The following is an 18400-nucleotide window of genomic DNA, read 5'->3' as shown; positions in this document are numbered from 1 at the left end:
CGCGGCCCGATGGGGAATGCTGGGGTGGAAACGTGCCGCCCTCCTGCCCCGCGCCGCGGGAAGGACGGAGGGAGGGCAGGACGGAAGGACAGAAGGGTGGAAGGAGGAGGCGTTTATGCATTTCCCCGGCACCGCTCTGTGCTGCGCTGGAAGGCGCTGCGGGGCCGGGCAGCGACACGGGGCGAGCAGCCGGGCGGAGCTGCTGCGCGTAATAAATCACAGTGAAAACCCAGCCCGGCACCGCGTGCTGCCACCTCCCGGCCCGCCCGGCGCGGCCGCGGCGCAGTCCGGCGCTGGCCCTTTAAACCGATCCGGCTGAGCCGCTGCTCGGCCATCGGCCGGCGCTGCCTGGGCGCCGCCCTCTTTCGGCTATTGGCTGCGTGCCCTCGCGGCTCTGAGCGGGGAGAGCGTTTCCGCTGCCGGGTTAAAGGGCAGCCCGTTGCTAGGGGGCGGCGTTGCTAGGGGAGGCCTGGCCGCCCGCGCGCCATGGCGGGGAACCGGCTGCAGAAGATCGGGAGCGTGTTCAGCCGGTGCGGGGGCGGGCGGGGCCCGGGGGGGCGGGCGGCAGGGCGGGCGTCCCCTGAGCTCCCCCCGCCGCTCCTCTCCCCGGCAGGACCCGCAACCTGCTCCGCATCGGGGTGATCGAGAAGCCGCTGTGGTTCGACGTCTACGCCGCGTTCCCCCCGCTGAGGGAGCCCGTGTACCGGGTGCCGCGGCCGCGCTACGGCAAGGTGCAGGATGTCGTCCCGCCCGTCTTCTACCCGGAGGACGAAGTGCGAGCGTGAGTGTCCCCCGTGTCCCCCGTGTCCCGTCCCCGCGGAGCCACCGCGGCCGCTCCTGTTCACATCGCACAGAAACGGAATCGCGCGGGTTTTACCGCGTGCTGCCCCGCGTGTGCGGTGCGAAAGGCCCGTCTGCAGCGGGGAAGGGGAGGGGGGGCTCCCGGGAGCTGCGCGGACCGGCTGGGCTCGCTGGAGCGCTCCGTGCACAGTCACAGCGCTGCTCCGGCTCACCGGGCGCGGGGAGCGTTACCCGCATCGTATTAAAACAAGTAAAAATGTCTGGAAGGGATATAGACACTGAGGTGCTGGAGCGAGTTGGGAGAAGGGACCGGGGCTGGAGCACGAGTGTGATGGAGACTGAGGGACCTGGGGGTTCAGCTGGAGAACAGGAGCTGAGGGGAGACCTTCTGATCTCTGAACTGCCTGAAAGGAGCTTGGAGCCAGGGGGGTCGGGCTCTGCTCCCCAGGAACAAGCGCCAGGAGCAGAGGAAACGGCCTCAAGTTGCCCAGGGGAGGTTGAGGTTGGATCTGGGGAACAATTTCTGTCCCAAAGGGCTGTGGGGCATTGGAACAGGCTGCCCAGGGCAGTGCTGGAGTCACCAGCCCTGGAGGGTTGGACAGACGGACATGAGGTTCTCAGGATGTGGGGCAGTGCTGGGGTGGGTTATGGTTGGACTTGATGATCTTGAGGGGCTTTTCCAACCAAAATGATTCTGTGATTTTATGATCTCTGTGTAACATAACTACTTCTATTTCCATTAGCTGTTGGGTGAATGCTTTAGCTGCCTCTGATGTTGTTTATTTATCCAAGACATATCCCTCTTTGATGTCTTGAAACATGAAACTGTTCTTATTTTTTTTGAATAGGAAATTTTACAGAATTTATGGCAATGGCCCAAGACCTTTCGACCTGTCACAGTCAAACTATAAATCTACTTGCCAAAGGTGAGATTTATTTATGATTATAGAAGGATAAATGGACAAGTCTCAGAAATATTTAAGTCAGTGAACCAAAATGTTATTTGTGGGAGTAAAAAGCTACAATATTGAAATCCAGGTTTGTTGAAAAATACAATGAACTGAAGGAAGGAGGAAAAATTGAAGAGGAAAAATTGTTTGAAGAAACAGGAAAAGCCCTTTTAGCCAGTGGGATAATTCTGCAGAGAAGAGGAACAGATAAAGTAAGTATTAAGTATTCACAGGTTACTTGGTCAGTGGATTTTATCTTGTAGCTTGAAGTCAGCAGTCTCATTTTGAATTGAAATTCCTTGCACTGGTGATACCTTAACATTGTATTGTACCTTAAAAATAATCTAAGCATGAATTAGAACTTTTCTACCAGCTTTTTTTGGACGTACAAACTGGGGCTGTTGCTGTCCATTGCTCCCTTCAGTCACACCTCAACAGAAGCTTTCTCTGCCCCTGTTTTTGGTGACTGTCTGCCTGTGACTGCAGGTAGCACAACAGGATCATCACAAGGTTGAAACCAGGGATTCTGCGTTACACCTGCAGCTCCAAACTGTGCTGGAAGAGATACAGGAGAAGAAGAAAGGTCGGGAGGAGCAGGTGCCAGAGTCGGCAGAAGCGCAGAAGGAAGATCCCTTTCCCTCCTGACAGCCCTGGGGTTCCCCGCGACACCCCGACTGTCACTGCAGGAGCCGCCGCTTCTGCCTCCGCAGCCCGGGGTTGTGAGACGCTTGTTTTGGCGGAACACGCCTCAGTTCCCCGGCTCTGGTGCCTTCGTCGTGGTGTGCGGGGCGCGGGTTCTGCCACCTCCCTGTGGGTAAAATTGGAGATAATACATTTTTTTGAGGTTCAAGACCGTGATCTCAAATGGTGGCTTGCAAAATACAAGTATAAAAGTGGAAAATTAAACGTTTTCTTTAAAAATGGGAAGTTCCTTTTCTTCAGGCGCCTTGTTTCCAGCAGTAAAGGTGTCTCAGCTTCTCGTGCGCGGCGGTGCAGGCCCTGTGACAGTCCTGCCGTGGAAATGGCAGCTGCTGCTGGCCTGACGTGTCCGAACAGCCGCCCGAAGGGTCAGCTTTTTATAGCTGATGGAGAAGAGTTGCTATTTATAGAAACGCAACAACGTGCTCTTCCTAGTCCATCATTTGCTTAAATTCAGAAGGTAACAGTACCAGATAATGGGACTTTTGCTGGTGTTAGTGACTCCTTAGTGAAGTCGCTCACCTCAGAAGTGTGAAAGACACGATGTTACAGCTTTGCTGGAGTGAGAGCCCAGAGCTGCTGCGGGAATAGACACAGGGACTCGGGCAATGTGAGAAAATAACAATCTCACCAGGAGTCACAGCCGGATGGAGTTTCATTCTTCCTGTGTCTGCAACCCCCAGGGCCTACCTTCATTGTATTAAAGATTTAAACTGTTGTTTGTGGGGTTTTACTACTTTTTTTTTCTGCTCTTATTATTTTTTGTTTGTATTTTTTTGGTGTGTTTTCTCTTTGTGATTTTTTTCTTTTTAAAAAAACAAACTACCAGCACCACCAGGTGTAAGTCACGTCAAACCAGCCTCTGGCTCTTCTCCCCAGGGACAAGGGTGGAATCTCTTTTTTGTTTTGTACCTGCCTTCCAGGCTCATTCTCCATGACACAATCCTGTGCTGCTGCTGTGGTGTGTGATGCGAAAACCTCTCTTACCAGTCTGTGGTGTATGGCTGTAAAGAGCACTTAAAAATGCCGCTGGTTTGGGTTTGTGTGGCTTGATCCCCTTCCTGGTCAGTGTAATTACAGTAGGAGTACTTGGTTATTCTCAAAGGTCAAACTTTATTCCTAGTTCTGCTCTGTAACTCGAGAGGGGTGCAGGATTTCACTACAGAGAGCTGCAAGCCGCCTGTCCACAGTGCAGCACAGAGGGGAAAATTTGGAGCGTTGCCAGAAATCGGGAGGTACTTTAAAAGATGCAGCAGTGCTCTGAAGTCAAACGCACTGACACATGAGAGGTTTCTCACTCACAAATTACTGTGAGGCATTTTTCCTCTGTCACAAGCCTCATTCTTGCATTTTCACTGAGCTTGGCTGTGTCTTCCTTTAGTCACACAAAGCATATTGAGCAATAGCATTAAACTCAGAACACAGACTAGAGCAGAAGGAAGTTGGAATTCATTTTCTCCTTTATTCTGTGCTGGAAAAAGCCACAGGGGCAGCTCCCCAGGCAGGGAGCAGCCAGGTTCACCCCATGGGCACCTGTGGCCTGGGGGTGGGAATATGAGACACCTGAGTTGTTTTTTACCCCAGTGATGATGGTGACTGTCCAGCTGCTTCCCATTAGTGCTAATGAGCACAGGTGAGGAGGTTTAGTGCCCCTTGCCTCTGTGTGCAGCCCAAACCTGGTGCGCCCAGCAACCAAACTGCCCTTGGAAGGTGCGCAGGAGCTGGGATTTGTGTGGCCTGGCTGTGGGACGGGAGGACGGAGCTGAGCCGTGTGCTCCGGACAGGTGCTGCTCACCTGGAGCAGGTACGTGGGCAAGTCAGCCGGAAGAGCTGGGAGTGCGGAGGAAGGGGTGCTGGAGGAGGCTGGGGGTGCGCGCCTGGTGTAAGTCGGGAGATGATTTCTGGAAGTTAGTTAGGTTTTCTGTGCTGGGGGTTTGTTAGAGCTGGTGGGGGACGGCGAACCTGGTGAGGAACGGCGAACCTGGTGAGGAACGGATGTGAGCTTAAGTATTTGGTGCAATTAAGAGAAAACACAATCAAGACCGGAGTTCTTTGTGTGTTCGATGGGTGCATTTGCTGGGCTGGGACTCTAGAGGAACAAAATGACTTTAATTAAGCGGTTGGAGCGCGAGGCTGGGGCGAGCCGTTCATTATTTACCGAGCGTTTCCCCTCCGGCGGAGGCGGGTTCGGGGAAGGGCCCCCGCTCTCTCCGCTAGGTGGGGGCCGCGCTCCGCCGGTCCCCGCCGGTCCCCTCCGGTCCCGCCGAGCCGCGGCGCTGGGGGCGGCGCTGGGCACCCCCCGGTGCGGCCGGGGGTTCGGCCCCCGTCCCCCAGCGCTGCCCGGCCGGGGGCACCGGGCGGCACGAAGAACACCCGACCCGGTGCCGGCGGCTTTGCGTTGATCCTGCGGGCGGAGAAATCCCGCTCTCCAGCAAAATGACTTGAAGAGCAATGTCGGTTTGCGCTGGGAGCTGACGGGTGCGCAGCTGGGGGCGCACAAAGGGAACTGGGGCGGGGGGAGAGCCCCAGGGTACAGCAAAACCCGGTGCTGAGCGTCTGTCCGGCCCATGCTGGGGGGGCAAAGGGGACTCCGGCGGTGTGGAGGCAAAGGACACCGATGTGACCTTGTCACTTGGCCTTTGCGGGCAGCTGGTGCGGCGCAGTGATTTCCTCCTGTGCGGGTCAATCTGTCCTCTGCGGTCGCCAGGCTCCTCAGCCACGGGAGCAGAGTGCTCGCTGTCGCACAGTCCTGCACCCCGTCATGGAGCAGCAGAATGACCTTTCCCGGGCAGAACTGCTGACCTCCTTCCTCCTGCAAGACCAGTGCTGTGTGTAGCAGTTCCTCTCTGATGGCCAGGCTATTTTTAAGTGACAATAAATACCAAAGTATCAGTTACAAGGTTCTTTACTCCTTGAGGCATCAAAAAGACAAGACAATTGTGGGCAGTCGGTAACCCCTTCTGCAGCTCTGCAAGCTGGGCTGAAGGTTTTCCAAGGTCAGTTCCTAAAATGGTGGTTCTCACCTGAAAAAGTGAGAGTGAAGGACTCTGCCTGCTCTCTAGCAGGTCCCACCGCAGGGTCCAGAATCTCAGTTGCAAAGTCTCCTGCTTTTGTGCTTGGTCCCCGTGCACGGTGATGCTCAGGACAGCGTGTCCCAGCGGTGCTGGCAACAACCAGCTGAGCTGCGGCCGCAGCGTTTGTGGTGCTGGGAGCGGAAACCTCTGCCCCTTTGGAAATTGAGGGGGCTGCCATTCCGTGTCAGCTGCACAGAGTCAGACCACGTCACCATCCCTGGAGGCGTTTAAAAGACTTGTAGATGAGGTTCTCAGGGGCACGGGTTAGAGGTGGACTTGGCAGTGTTGGGTTAATGGTTGGACTGGATGATCTTAAAGGTCTTTTCTAACCAAAAGGATTCTGTGACCTCCTGTGCTGGTGTGTTGCAGGCAGGTCCTGCATGGTTGTTCTGCAGCGAAGTCACTAAAGAGGCAGCAAATGACGTGGGTATGATGGTGCAACGAGTGCTTGGAGAAGAAGTTCTAGGGATGCCGTAGCGTTGCTTTACCAAATGGTGTCTGTGCTGGAGCTCACTCGTGTGCAGGATGTGTCCCGCTGGAGCGATCACCTCTGGTCCTGCCGTTCAGGGCTGCAGGACGGGCTCTGAGCTTCAGCAGGGTTTTAATCCAACGGCGGCTGCTCCCCGCAGCGCTGCACGAGCCCTTTGGCAGGTCACCCGCACGGCATGTGTCCCTGTGCGGTGACACGGCTCTGGCCACGCTTGGTCACGCGCGGGTGGATTATCCGCTGCTACGTGCTGAGGGCAAGGGAGCTCGGGATTTAATAGGATCAAGTCTTATGTCTGGGGCAGCCAAAAAAATTCATCGGCTTTGCTGGAAAACCAGGTGATGTGACCTTGCCAATGCCAAGCTTCATCCAGGCAGGTCCTGAAGCATTTAGTGATTTAAGAATGTAGCCTCAAGTAAGATATTAAAATGTTGGTGTTGCTGTACTTTAGTATTCTGTGACTTGCCTCTGCCTACACACTTGCATTTGGTCTTCAAACTGCCCTGTTTTGAGCTTTGGAACATTCCAGAAAGCTGTATCTGGTAGGATCTGAGCTTGAATTTATTGTGTTTTTATACTTGCCTTCTTATGCAACACACGATAAGAGATGCACTGAGGTCTGTCGAGGAGCGATGGCCTTTGTAAGCCAGGGCCGAGGCAGCCCCAGTGCTGGGCGCCTGAGTCGAGGCAACAGCCATCCTTGCACCACCGGAATTTAGGAAGCTTTTCTTTGGGGGAATTGTGGCTCTCCTAGAGGAATGGGGCTTGGTGCTGCTCTCCGGGTTGCAAAACCTTAGTGGCATAGGTTCCTGCCATCTGCCCAATTTTGGTTTTAAATAAATGCTTTTGTAACAGTTGGAATGGGTTATCTCTTTAGTGTTTTTCTTCTGCAGCACCAGAAATGTCCGCGTCAGTTCTAGGATGGATAAAATTCAGGACAATAACCCAGGGCAGGCAGGAGGGCTGGAGCATCCCTGTGGGACCAGCAGGTTGAGCGTGGCGGTGGCTGGGGGTGAAGCAGCTGGCTGCTGTTTTACCAGTGAATTTTAGGTACTTTCAGGGCCTGACCCATTCCTCGCTCAGTTTTTAGCCCATTGACACAAGCCACGGTTGGTTTGGCTGCCCAGCTCTGTTGTGGCCGGGCCGGCTGGAAGGGCTGGGCGCCAGGGACCCCGGCTGGAAGGGCTGAGCGCCAGGGACCCTGGCCGCGGGGCGAGCACGATGCTGGGTGCTGCAGGTACATTTATTTTAACAAATACTTCCACAGTCATTCAAGGACGAGCAGGCTGCATTGTGTCCCCATGGCTGCGAGGGGACAGCTGAGGCGTGTGAAGGCTTTGCTGGCCCTGAGTGATGTGCAGCATCAGGACACCATGAGAAACCCCACGGCCCCGTCCCAGCGAGGTGGCAGCAGCATCCCCTGGGGACAGTCACTCCCCTGCCTGCTCCCCCGGGCTGGGGGTCTGGATTCTCCCCAGGCCATGGCAGTGATTTGGGGGTGTCCTCTGTGCTTGGGAACCGGGAGCATCAGAGTTGCTGGGGAGGGTCCCTGCGCCGGCGCCTCAGCTGCCCTTGCTCTGGCTGTCTCCCGGTGCTGCTGCTGCCTCTGTGCATATTGCAAGCTCATTCTGATGTGCGCTAATGCTATTATCCTCCAGAAATTGAAATCAAGTCTGAACCTATAATGTTTCACTGGGAGGGAATTGGGGTTATATATTCCTGTGTACAGCAGCATTCTATTTCAGTCATAGCATTTAATTATGATTGGTGTGTTAGTGCCCACCAGAGCATAACAAATTGTCATTATGTTATTCTGCTGAGTCTAATTTAATTGGCAAGTTGTCACAAAAGCAATTATCCATCATTTATTTTGTTGCCATAACCACATCTTGGAGAGCACCTGCTGTCTGAAGTGGAAAGGCTCTGCAGTCTCTAGGTCCTGGATTTCTTCCCCTTGCCTGACACAAAGACACCATTTCCTCCTCTTATTTAAAAGTACGTTCCTCGTTTGGCAGCGCGGGCCCGCGCGTGGGGACGGAGACGCCGGAGCAAACGTGCTGTGCGGGTGGTGACCGGGTGCCGGGGGTTTGTCCCCCGCGCGGGGCTGAGCCGCGGTCGGACGCGTAGATCGCGGGTGCTGCTGTCCCCTCGCTCCTGGGAAGTCGGGGTGAAATAGGGAGAGAAAGGGAAGTTTGAAGACGAGACTTTCTCTGCCAGCAGAAAATCATAGAATAGAATAACAATAAAACACTTGGCTTCTTGCAAATAATTTTGGGGAAGAAGTGTGTGGGGGAAGCCCCCAGCCCACTGTTGGTTTATTTTGGGGGGTAGGAGTGTGTGCAGAGATGCCATGAGGAGCAGAAGGGGCGTGTGGGCTCTGCCCTGGGACCCCCAGCCCAACCAGACCCTCACCCAGGAGCTGCTCAGCCTGGATGCCCCTGAGATAAAGAACTGATGTCTGATGTTTGACATCCCCGTTGGCTTCATCCTTGCAGCCTTGGGAACCAAACTGCCCCCACTCCCTGGTGCCAGATGCCCCTCTGCTCCCCCTGCCCCTCCCAGGCCCCTGAGCCGCTGCAAACCAGCGCCGGGGCCACTGTCACGCCAGCCGGGGCCACTGTCACTCCAGCCGGGGCCACCGTCATGCCAGCCGGAGCTGCCGTCACGCCAGCCTGGTGCTCTGCAGTAAGCACCTTTCAGATAAGGTATCTGGGTTCCCATAGAGATTGGGAGGCTGGCGAGGGAAGATTAGTGGTTTCTTATAATGCAGCAGGCAAAGCGATGTCCAACTTCCCAAGACCAACCCAAAACTGCGGATTTTCTCCTTCCCGAGAAGGTGCGTGGCTGTGGCTTATTAACATTTTAGATTGTGGCTGATGGCATCTCAAAATCCCGCCAGGCTAACGCAGACTCGAATGAACTCGAAGCCTGTGACTCACTGTGAGGAACGAGTAAATAAATGAAAATCTGTTTTGATGTCTGTATTCCTTTCAGTTACTCCCCTCTCCGCCCTGCCTGTAATCTCTTCCCCTCTGGTAGTTCTGATTAGCTGCTAATGAGGAAAGATGATTTTGTAGTTAAAGCACAGAGAGATGGTTTTGTTCCTGGTTCTGCCTTGATTTCCCTGTCTATAAGCCAAGATACTGTTTATTTCAGATGGATGTTGCAAAGCTAAATTAGTCAGTATTTGCAGAGCAATTTGCTTCAAAGGCAGGGTACAGTGACTTGAAAAGGAAGGTTAAACCTGAGGAATCACAGCTTTTCCCTCCCGCTGTCCCCACTGGAACTGATGCCGAGCGCCGTCTGTCCGTGTGTCCCAGCGATGGAATCCTGCCCTGTGCTGAGCTCTTCACCTCGCGCCCGCCAGGACCGTGTTTGGAACTGAAAGCCGAGGCAGGAGTATCCAGCCTCCCTCCCAGGGTCCCTTTCTAATCCTTGGAGCACTTATTTCAATGAATTTTACTCTCCTTTGCCTCTTGGTGCCACTTTTGCTTCTCTTACCAATGTAGTCCTGACAAACGGAGCTCACAGCAAAGCACCTCTGCTTTCTCCATCTGCTGGCATTGTGGCTTTTGTTGTTCCTGTCCCCTCTCTTCCTGGTGTCCAGAGGAGGGACAGCGGTGTCCGTCCTGGGCACAGAGTGCCGCTGAATTCGGGCGATGGGGGTCGGAGCCGCGGCAGCGCAGCAGAGATTTGTGTGGCTGATTTATGGGTGAAATTCCTCCAGATGGGGAGGGGGGAATCGCAAAACTGTGGAGTGTGATAAATAACTCGTCGTAATGTATTATTTAGCAAATTACAATGAAAAGCAGAAAATATATGGAGGAGAGCAGACAAAGACATTCCCCAGTTGGCAAGTTTTTGACTGTTTAGAGCCAGGAAGCGGATATTTAAGAGTGTTTGGGAATTTCCATGGCTTCCTGTACAGATAAATCACCCCTTTGCAGACGTATTTATTGGGTGCCCCGCTGATGTGTTTGATCCCAGGGGACAAAATCGCCCCAGGAGCTGGTGGGAGGCTGGCGAGCACCTCGCTCCTGCCGCCAGTTTGGGTGCAGCCTGCGTGGAGGTTGCGTTTGGCTGCTGCTGGTGTGCAAGGGGCCCGTGCCAAAGGGGGAACAGCGAGATGACTTTATTTTACCCATGTGTGATGTTTGGTTGTTTTGGGTTTTTTTTAATTATTATTTTTATTTGGTTGCTCCTGACTTCTGCCCCAGGGATGATGAAGGTGCTGTTCAGAGTGGGTTTGCTATGGCAATGCAGGATGTTCTCTCTGCTCCGTGCTCTCAAGATATTTAAACTTCTGTGGTCTAGCGGGAGAAAGTACGTCGCCGTGTTTGTGACCCTGCCTGCCAGCCCAGGGCCTTGCAGACCCCTCCGCCCTATCGGGGGTGTCCCAAATGGTCCAGTGGGGCCGCAGGGTGGGAGGTGACACCGAACCCCTCCGGGCGTTGGCAGGGAAGGGAGGGCCCACGCATGGTCCCTGTTGCTCTGCCTCCTCCTGTGGTCCCTCTGGGCCGGGCGGGGGCTGGGCAGAGGCAGCACGGCAGAGCCGCGGGATTTCGGTGTGCTCTCGGATGTGTTGGTGGCGCGGGGGCTCTGCACGGCTGCTGGGTGCGATGCTCGCTGTTGGCACGGCTGCCGCTGGCACAGCTGCGGGAGAAGCTGCCGTAACCCCATCCCGGTTCTCCTGAGCTCTGGTGGTGTTTCTGGTCATGCAAAGAGGCAGGAAAATCAGGAGGTGGTTGTGCAGGTTGATGATACGCTTAGAAAAACAAAGCTGGTATTTGCTTTTGAAATAATCAGATTGAGGAACGAAGCACCGTGGCGGTTCCTCAGCAGAGGTCGGGGGGTGGCAGGACCAGCATCCCTCGGTCCGCTGCCCCAGGGAGCAGCTGCCCTTGTCCCCGGGCGCTTCTCCAGCCAAGCAGGAGCCGGTGCCGGGTTTGAGCCATGAACTTACATCTGGCGATGAGCTCGGGGCTCCCAAGGTCTCTTTTTGTCTGGGACGCCATCCGATCGGCGCGATCTGCGGGTTGCCGCAGCGGCTTTATCGGCAGCACAGATAACGTAGGTGCTCTGGGTTGTACAGAGGAGGAGAAGATAAGCGGCTCGGAGAGAACTTGACTGGGTGACTAAGATAAATTTGCTGTACTACAGGAAATCGAAATATGAAATAAAGATCTCAAACAACTGAAATATTTAAAAAGATACAGAAGTTGGCTGCGCGTGAGAGCCATTCTGAGTGAGCAGCTCCCACCAGGACCGTCCCTTATCAATCCATCACCCGGCCCTGCTGAATTTTATGAAAGATAATAGGGTGGAAGGAGAGTTGAAATAGAAACTAGCCATTACAGGAGGCTGAGTGACAGGTTCTCTGTGCAAAACGCGATCATAATTAACAAGAGAGCGATGGGAAGTTTTCAGCTTTCTGAGGCTGTTTGCTGCCCGCTCCGGCCGTGGGGCGCGGGGGGTCCCAGGGCGCGCCAGGTGCGGGCAGGACCCCCAGCACCCACCAGTTTGCAGGTGTTAGCAAGTGGTGTCGGAAGGAAAGCAAACCTGCCCAACATGAATACTTCATCAACCAGCCGTAATATCTAAGAAATACCCCGGAACGAGGCACTGGCACAGGTGTGAGACCCAGTTTGCCTTTGGGCGCCCGCCGTGTCCTTCCCACTGTGGGTCCAGCAGCATCTTTTTCCTTATTTCGGTAGAATTCCCATAGCACTGCAGCTGCTCCTTGAATTCGTGCATGGCTTCGCAGTGGGGGCCTCCAAAATAGCAGCTTTATAAAATGTACATACTTTTGCAGTTTTTGCAGTAGGCAAGGTTACTTGGTCTCTGTTCTCAGCTGCTGACGACTCTTTATTTTCTCAGCACAGGACCTCCAAATTCCAGCCCGGACCACCAGCCCACCCTGCTCCATGGGATGTCTGGGGCGCTGTGAAAAGTAAGTTGCATCTTCTTAATGTCGTGTCTACCCCCATTCCCTTCCTTGCTGCACTGACAGCCCCGGGGGCCACAGCCCCCGCGCACCCCGGTCGCCGGCAGCAATCAGCCCTGCGCGCCGACAGATTGCCCTGTCCCTTCCAATGATCTTTAACTGCGTTTTCCCCCCGCAATCAGAAGCGCTTTCTCTTCAGCCAGGTGGTCTTTTCCCATTTGGCTCTTTCCAGCCCCAGGCCCCAGGGCAGTCACATCTCATCACGCCTTCGCTCCAGCCATTTGTACCTCCTGCTTTCTCTGTTGCCACCAATTTATTTGCAGCCTCCGCTCCCTCCCGTGCTACCCACAGCCTATTTGGGGATGAAACAGCCTTCAGAGCTCTTATTCTTATTCTTATTCTTATTCTTATTCTTATTCTTATTCTTATTCTTATTCTTATTCTTATTCTTATTCTTATTCTTATTCTTATTCTTATTCTTATTCTTATTCTTATTCTTATTCTTAAATTCTCTATTATTCAGCATCCTTTGGCCATCCAGGCTCTGAACCGTTCTGGTTCCCCGTGTTCTGCACCCGCACGCTCCCTCCCGCCCTCTGCACAAGCTGTCCCCGGTCACCCTGTGCCCTGACGGTCTCCTCTGCCCTGGAGGGTCCATCGTGGTCCATCCCCAGGAGGAGGCAGCACAGACCCCCCACGGGCTGTCCCGTTTGGACTCCACACTAATGAAGACAACGGCCTCTTTTGTCGTTAGCTTGCCCACCCTTCAACCTGTGTTAGAAATCATTCCACAGATTACGAAATGCAGGATCATCCGCACTGTGTAGCGATAAAAAAGAAAAATATAAGGATATGGAAATAAAAGATGGCCTAATAGAAAGTCCGTCCTGTCTCCAGCACATGAAGCATCAACTCAGCAGAACGCTCTAACTGTGTGATTAAATATAAGCTTGCTCCTAAGTCTGTCGCTGTTCAGCAAAGCAGTTTAGTGGTGCTGAGGTACTTTGCCAAGCAGGGGTTTTTGCCCTCGTTCTGTTTTCCCTGGGCAGAAGAATTAAACTGGTGTTCGTATCACCTATTAATAAGGCAGCGAGTAGCCGCGGCGGCACTCGTGCAGTGCAATAGAGCTCATCATTTTTCTATATATGAGCAATTAAGCTGCACCAGGAGGCCTATGTCTTTATATCATCACCTAATGACAGTGTGAAAGTATTCAGGGGATGGAGAGGGAAAAATATCGCATCCATATTTAATTGGCAAAGTTATCACCTTCACTTCAGAGCCCTAACTTACAGCCCTTCTGGCCCATTTCCAAGGCACATCTATTTCTCCAGCCTGGAAAGCAAATGAAGTGTCCTTATATTATACTTCTGCAGGAAAATACCATTTGAAAGCTTGTGAATATGCTCGCAAATGCAGTTAAGCAACAGATAGGCTCTTTTCTTTGCAGCAGATGAAGATATCTTTGAGCCGCTAGATTCCTTTCATTTTTTTAAGGAAATTATTTGTGTTGTATTATTCTCCAGCTCCACACTTGCCTGTCAGATTAGATTTTTGATTGCACTAAAACAAAAAGCCATCTGGAGCTCCTTGCATCCTGCTCTCGGTACCGGCGAGTGGCAGCGCGACCCTTCTCTACGCAGCCTTTGATTCGTCTCAAGGTCTTTTTTGTGTTTTTTTCAGTAAATTCTCCAGTCTGTTGTTTTCATCCCTGTGTCCCCTGAGTCTCTTTAGTTCTCAGTTGTGCTCCTTGGGGCTCAGCATCTTCCCGCCCGGTCCCGCGGAGCCGGGCAGCACAGGGCGATAGGGACCATCCGCTCTTGTTACACGTGTGGGGAAACCCACCGCTGCTCCAGGGACTGTGTCTGTCCAGCCGAACACCTCGTTCCGCAGCTGCTCCGCTCTGGTTTGTGAGCCCCCAGGTCCTCCTGGTGGTTTGTGACACTTTGCTCACGCTCCGGGGTTGAACTGGAGCGATTTGTCTTTTTCTCCCTTTCTCTCCTCAGATGGAGCGGAGCCCGGGCTGAGATGGGGATGGATGGACCCGCGGGTTTTATAAAGCACCTCGGGACCCCCCAGCCATGCTAAGTGTCCATGTCACCGATGTCTGACGGCTCCTTCCAAGGGTTCTTCTTGCATCTATGGCGGAGGAGAGCTCGAGCACCCACCAGCAGTCATGGTGAGGGACCCAAAACCGTGGCGGGAGGGCAGGTCTGGTCCCTGTCAGCCATAGAAAAATCCCACCAGGAAAGAGTGACCATGACTGCTCGGCCCTTCTTGGCTTGGCCACCCCGCCCTTCTTGGCTTGGCCAACCAACCCACCTTGGCTTGGCCACCCTGCCCTTCTTGGCTTTGCAGTGCCCTGTTGCAGGGAATATGGCTTTACCATGTTCTGAAGAGACAGAGAAAGCAGAAAAGAGAGAAAAAGGAGAGGAGAAATATCGATAACTTCCATCTCGTCCAGCCTGGTAACTAGCCTTTGACACTTCGCCACCACTTCAGCCTCACAAAGCCCCAGCTCTCTGAAGATTAATTGATGTAGGCCACTCAACCTATTTTCAAATCCCTTTCAGTTACCGTTTAAAACCTTCTGATTTATTTTTTTTGATAAAGTCACTGAGGCTTTTTATGGATTCTCAAATGATTGTCCAGCTTGACAAATTGGATTCTTAAAGCTGGTTCTTTAAAGAAAAGGATGTGGTTTGACAAGACAAGAAACAGCTCATCTTTGAGACAGGGGGATAAATAAAAAAAGAAAAATCCCATTCTTCCAGCCGGGTGTTACTCAATGAGTGTCGCGCTCGTCACTGATAATCTTATCTCTTGGTGATGGGAAGGGACCCTCACAAAGGGGCCCGGCCGGGCTGGAGGGCTGATATGCCTCTGATTAATAGGACTGTCCGGTGCGCGTGGAGCCTCGGGGAAGGTGATTAATGCCATTTGATACGAACTCTGACCCCCCTCACCGCGCGGTGCTGGGGGCACCTCCTGCCGCCGGTGATGGATGGACTGCGGCCTCCCGGTCCCTGCGCGGTGCGGCCGGCGGGGGGGGCAGCTGGGGTGTCACCTCTGACTGGTGCTGAGCTTTGTAAGGTCGTGTCAGTCAGCGCTGCAGTCGATGTTTCTGGTGGAGTTTTTATTGTCTGTGCTCAATCCCCGTGTTCCACAGGAGTCCAGGTGCCCATCGTGTGACCCCAAACAGCAGAACCGTGTTCACGTCCAGCGCGGGGACGGGGCAGCAGCTCCGGAGCCTGAGCGGTGCCGCTCTGGTGTTTATGAACCCCAACAGGGATGCGCCGGTAAGATCAGTTCTGTGCCTGTTGGCACCCTCTCGTCTACACCGTGACAGATGTGAACGCCCTTTTGGACATGCCTGAATAAAACCCGCCACCATGGGGTTGGTGATGGAGCTGTGGGGTGTCACATCGGTCTGCGGAGTGTCATGGGGGGCTGTGGGGTGTCAGAGGGAGCTGTGGGGTGTCACATCGGTCTGCGGAGTGTCACAGGGGGCTGTGGGGTGTCACGGGGCCCGCAGGGGTTTTGGGCTGCAGGGAGCAGAGGGGGCTCTGGGCATTGCAGCCTCACAGTCCATCCAGGAGCCAGAGCGTTTGGTCTGCCCAGGGAAGGCAAGATCTCATCTCTTTCTGTTTAAGTAATATTTTAATTTTACGGGCTTTTATTTTTTTAATTGACTACCTTTAGTTTGAAAATTTCACATGTAGCAGTTACTCTGAATAATGGAAATGCATCATAACTCCTACCTGTTCTCTGTATTGAATGACTCCAGGTGATGCTTTATATCTTATTACGATTATTTATGATGATGTCCAGTTTAGTTCTGTAGCAGAGGGAGATCATTAACCTCTCCTGCAGTAAAAAGAACTCTCCATGTTGTTTTCAAAGCCATTAAAGCTTTGAAATCTCCTCTGATATTTTTTTTTTTTAACTAAAAAACCTACAAGGCTGCAGAATAAAATGCTGACACAGGTCGGCTGATGCAGGAGTGCAAACCCTCCTGCTGTGCCTCGCTGCCTGCGAGAGGAGCTCCGGGGTGAGGAAGACGCTATTTGCTTGTTAGAGAACACGCTGTAGGTGCTGGGAGCCTGGCGGCAGTTCGGGTGGTGCTGAGGGCAGAGGGGGTGCCTTGGTCTGGAGGAGGATGAAGTGGATCCCTGTGTCCCACCCGGCCGGCAGCTCCTGGGGGTGCACATCCCCCCTGGAGATGTGTTTTGCTCAGGGCTGAGAGCTGATCCCAATTAAACCCTGTCTGCGGTGGGAGGGATGCTCGCGTCCTGCAAAGTCACCTTGTCTGCCAGTCCGTGGTGTGTTCCTGCACGTGCAAGAAGATCCTGAAATGAGATGTTCCCTATCTCTACATAACCACAGGCATCTTGAATGTGGCGGCTGATGGTACATGTGCCTGTTTTTTGGAAGCATATCGTGCTGACCATATGGCTGGGGAATACGGAGGCCACATTCATTGTGGGATGCTAGTGAATTGGTAACTTTATCTGGCCTGTCTTTGACGCTCAAAACCAAGAAAATGCTGTTGGTTAAGCACTTGTTAAAGTGTCATCATAAAGAGAAAAGCACCTCTGTATTAAAAAAATGCTGCAATTCCTTGTTGTCCTCCTCCCAGGTCTTGCAGATGGAATTTGCTCTGTTTGCAAGCCAGGAGATGCACTGCAGGGATGTGCACCGGAGCGGGGCCTCGGAGGGGAAGAACAAGAGTTTGAGATCGGAAAGGAAACTAGGCCAGAAAATGCAGCAGATAGTTTGCAAAAGGATGATCCAAGCAGCTTTGATATGGATATGTTCCCTCGCAAAGACACGGTGCTGGAGAAGCTCTTTATCAGTGTCAGGCGATGACAAACGACAGCGGGGGAAAGTCACGGGGCTGCGGCACATCGTGGCAGCTGCGGCACCTTGGAAATGACACAGGTACCGCTGCTGCTCCCGCCTCGGGGTCCCGCGCTGCCCTTAATTAATCACGGAGAAAAAGGATTGTCTTCTCCTCTGTTCTTTTTATAGCGTGATAAATGAGGGAGGGAAGATGAAGAAGAGGAAAAGAGCGTGTGGGCACATTGGGGAAGATCGTCCCCATCCCAGGACGTTGCTGCCTGGCTGGGAACGGTGATGGGAGATGCAGGACCTGCCCCATGCCAGCGATGGTGAGGAAGAGGAGGGGAGGCAGCAGCAAACACCTGAGACCTGGGACCTTTGTGCAGGGTGGCCAGGGATGGCACAAACCAGTAGGGCTGATTGAACAAGAAATAGAAAAAGGAGGAAAATCAAGCCAAAGTTTCCTACCATTGCTTCCAGTCTCCTCTCCCCCCACCTTTTTTTTAAGAGTTCCCTTGAAGCCTTGTCTATATAAACGTTGAATTACATGGTTCTTTGACTCTTTACTAGAAATTGCTCGGAATTACTTTTTTATATATAACCTGTTTCATTTCCAGCGCTCCGCCGTATCTCGCAGAGGAATATCTGTAGCTGTCGAGCGGCTCGTTCTCCCGCTGCCAGGCTGCTGAGCTGCGGCTGCTAATAAAGTTGCCCCCTGTTCCTCTACGGGGCACTAATCTGTAATGAAAATTTTATACGAGTGGTTGGGAAATGGAGTTGGAATCTGGGTTTCAAGTGCGATTTTCGTAATACTCCAGGCACGGATACACACAACGTAGGGGGATTCAGAAATAAAAGGGATCATTTCCCAACAACGTGTTTTCACAAAGACCTTCTTGATGGGATCGCTGGAAATATTTGTGGCCAAATGGTGAATGCCAACCGGTGGGACCCCCTGTCCTGGGGGTGATGGTGGGCTTGCTGCCAGGGAGAAGTGCAAGGGAAAATGATGCTGTTTCTCTTTCTAGAGGCTTCGAATGAGATGGGGAATTTTATCCGCGTGTCATCTCTGTCCTGCTGGGACCCGTGGAAGTCTGCTCATTGTCCTCGCTGGGTTCGCCCTGTCCCCGGTAAGTCCCCCTCTGGACTGGATGGGCCACGGGTTCAGTGCAGCACAGTGATTCTGATATTCTATGTTCTCATTCCCTGTGCAGACAGCCCGATGTCTGGGCTCACCAAACTTAATGAGGCTGTGCACGCACATATATATTAATATCTGTATTTCCATTGCGGGGCTATTTTCAGTGGCTGCAGGTGTCAGTTACAAAGAAGGTAAGAGAATCCAAATATCGAAAATGGGAGGGAGATGAAGCCTCTTATGGTCAGAGGTGGCTGAAACCTTCGCTGGCGTCCTGCAGCGCTGGCCGCGGGGACGTGCTGCGCGCTGGCGCAGAGCCATTGCTCTGACGGTGACAGTGGCCTGAGACGGGATGGGACGAACCTTTAGGCTTAGCTGCTGCTGTTTGAATTTGGCACATCTACGCTAAACCCGCCGTATTAGCCGTCTCCAGGGTTGATCAATATTTAATGTGGAATTTACAAA

General features: G+C 53.2%; 1 protein-coding gene across 2 annotated transcripts; it reads left to right on the top strand.

Annotated features, from left to right (window-relative positions):
- Positions 1–350: 350 nt before the first annotated feature.
- Positions 351–3168, top strand: MRPS23 (mitochondrial ribosomal protein S23). 2 transcript variants are annotated; one of them, XM_065036689.1, is made up of 5 exons: positions 351–530; positions 614–781; positions 1650–1727; positions 1840–1963; positions 2238–3168. In XM_065036689.1, the coding sequence occupies exons 1-5, from the start codon at positions 487–489 to the stop codon at positions 2394–2396; spliced, it is 573 nt and encodes a 190-aa protein (XP_064892761.1). In that variant the 5' UTR covers positions 351–486; the 3' UTR covers positions 2397–3168. The 2 variants fall into 2 exon arrangements, with proteins under 2 accessions (XP_064892761.1, XP_064892762.1); XM_065036690.1 differs by having other exon boundaries at positions 2295–2672.
- The last annotated feature ends 15232 nt before the right edge of the window (positions 3169–18400 follow it).

Source organism: Columba livia, chromosome 20 (genome assembly GCF_036013475.1).
Source record: "Columba livia isolate bColLiv1 breed racing homer chromosome 20, bColLiv1.pat.W.v2, whole genome shotgun sequence".
Lineage (NCBI taxonomy): Eukaryota > Metazoa > Chordata > Aves > Columbiformes > Columbidae > Columba > Columba livia.
Note: the sequence above shows the minus strand (reverse complement) of the source record. Positions and strands in the feature narration are given on the sequence as shown.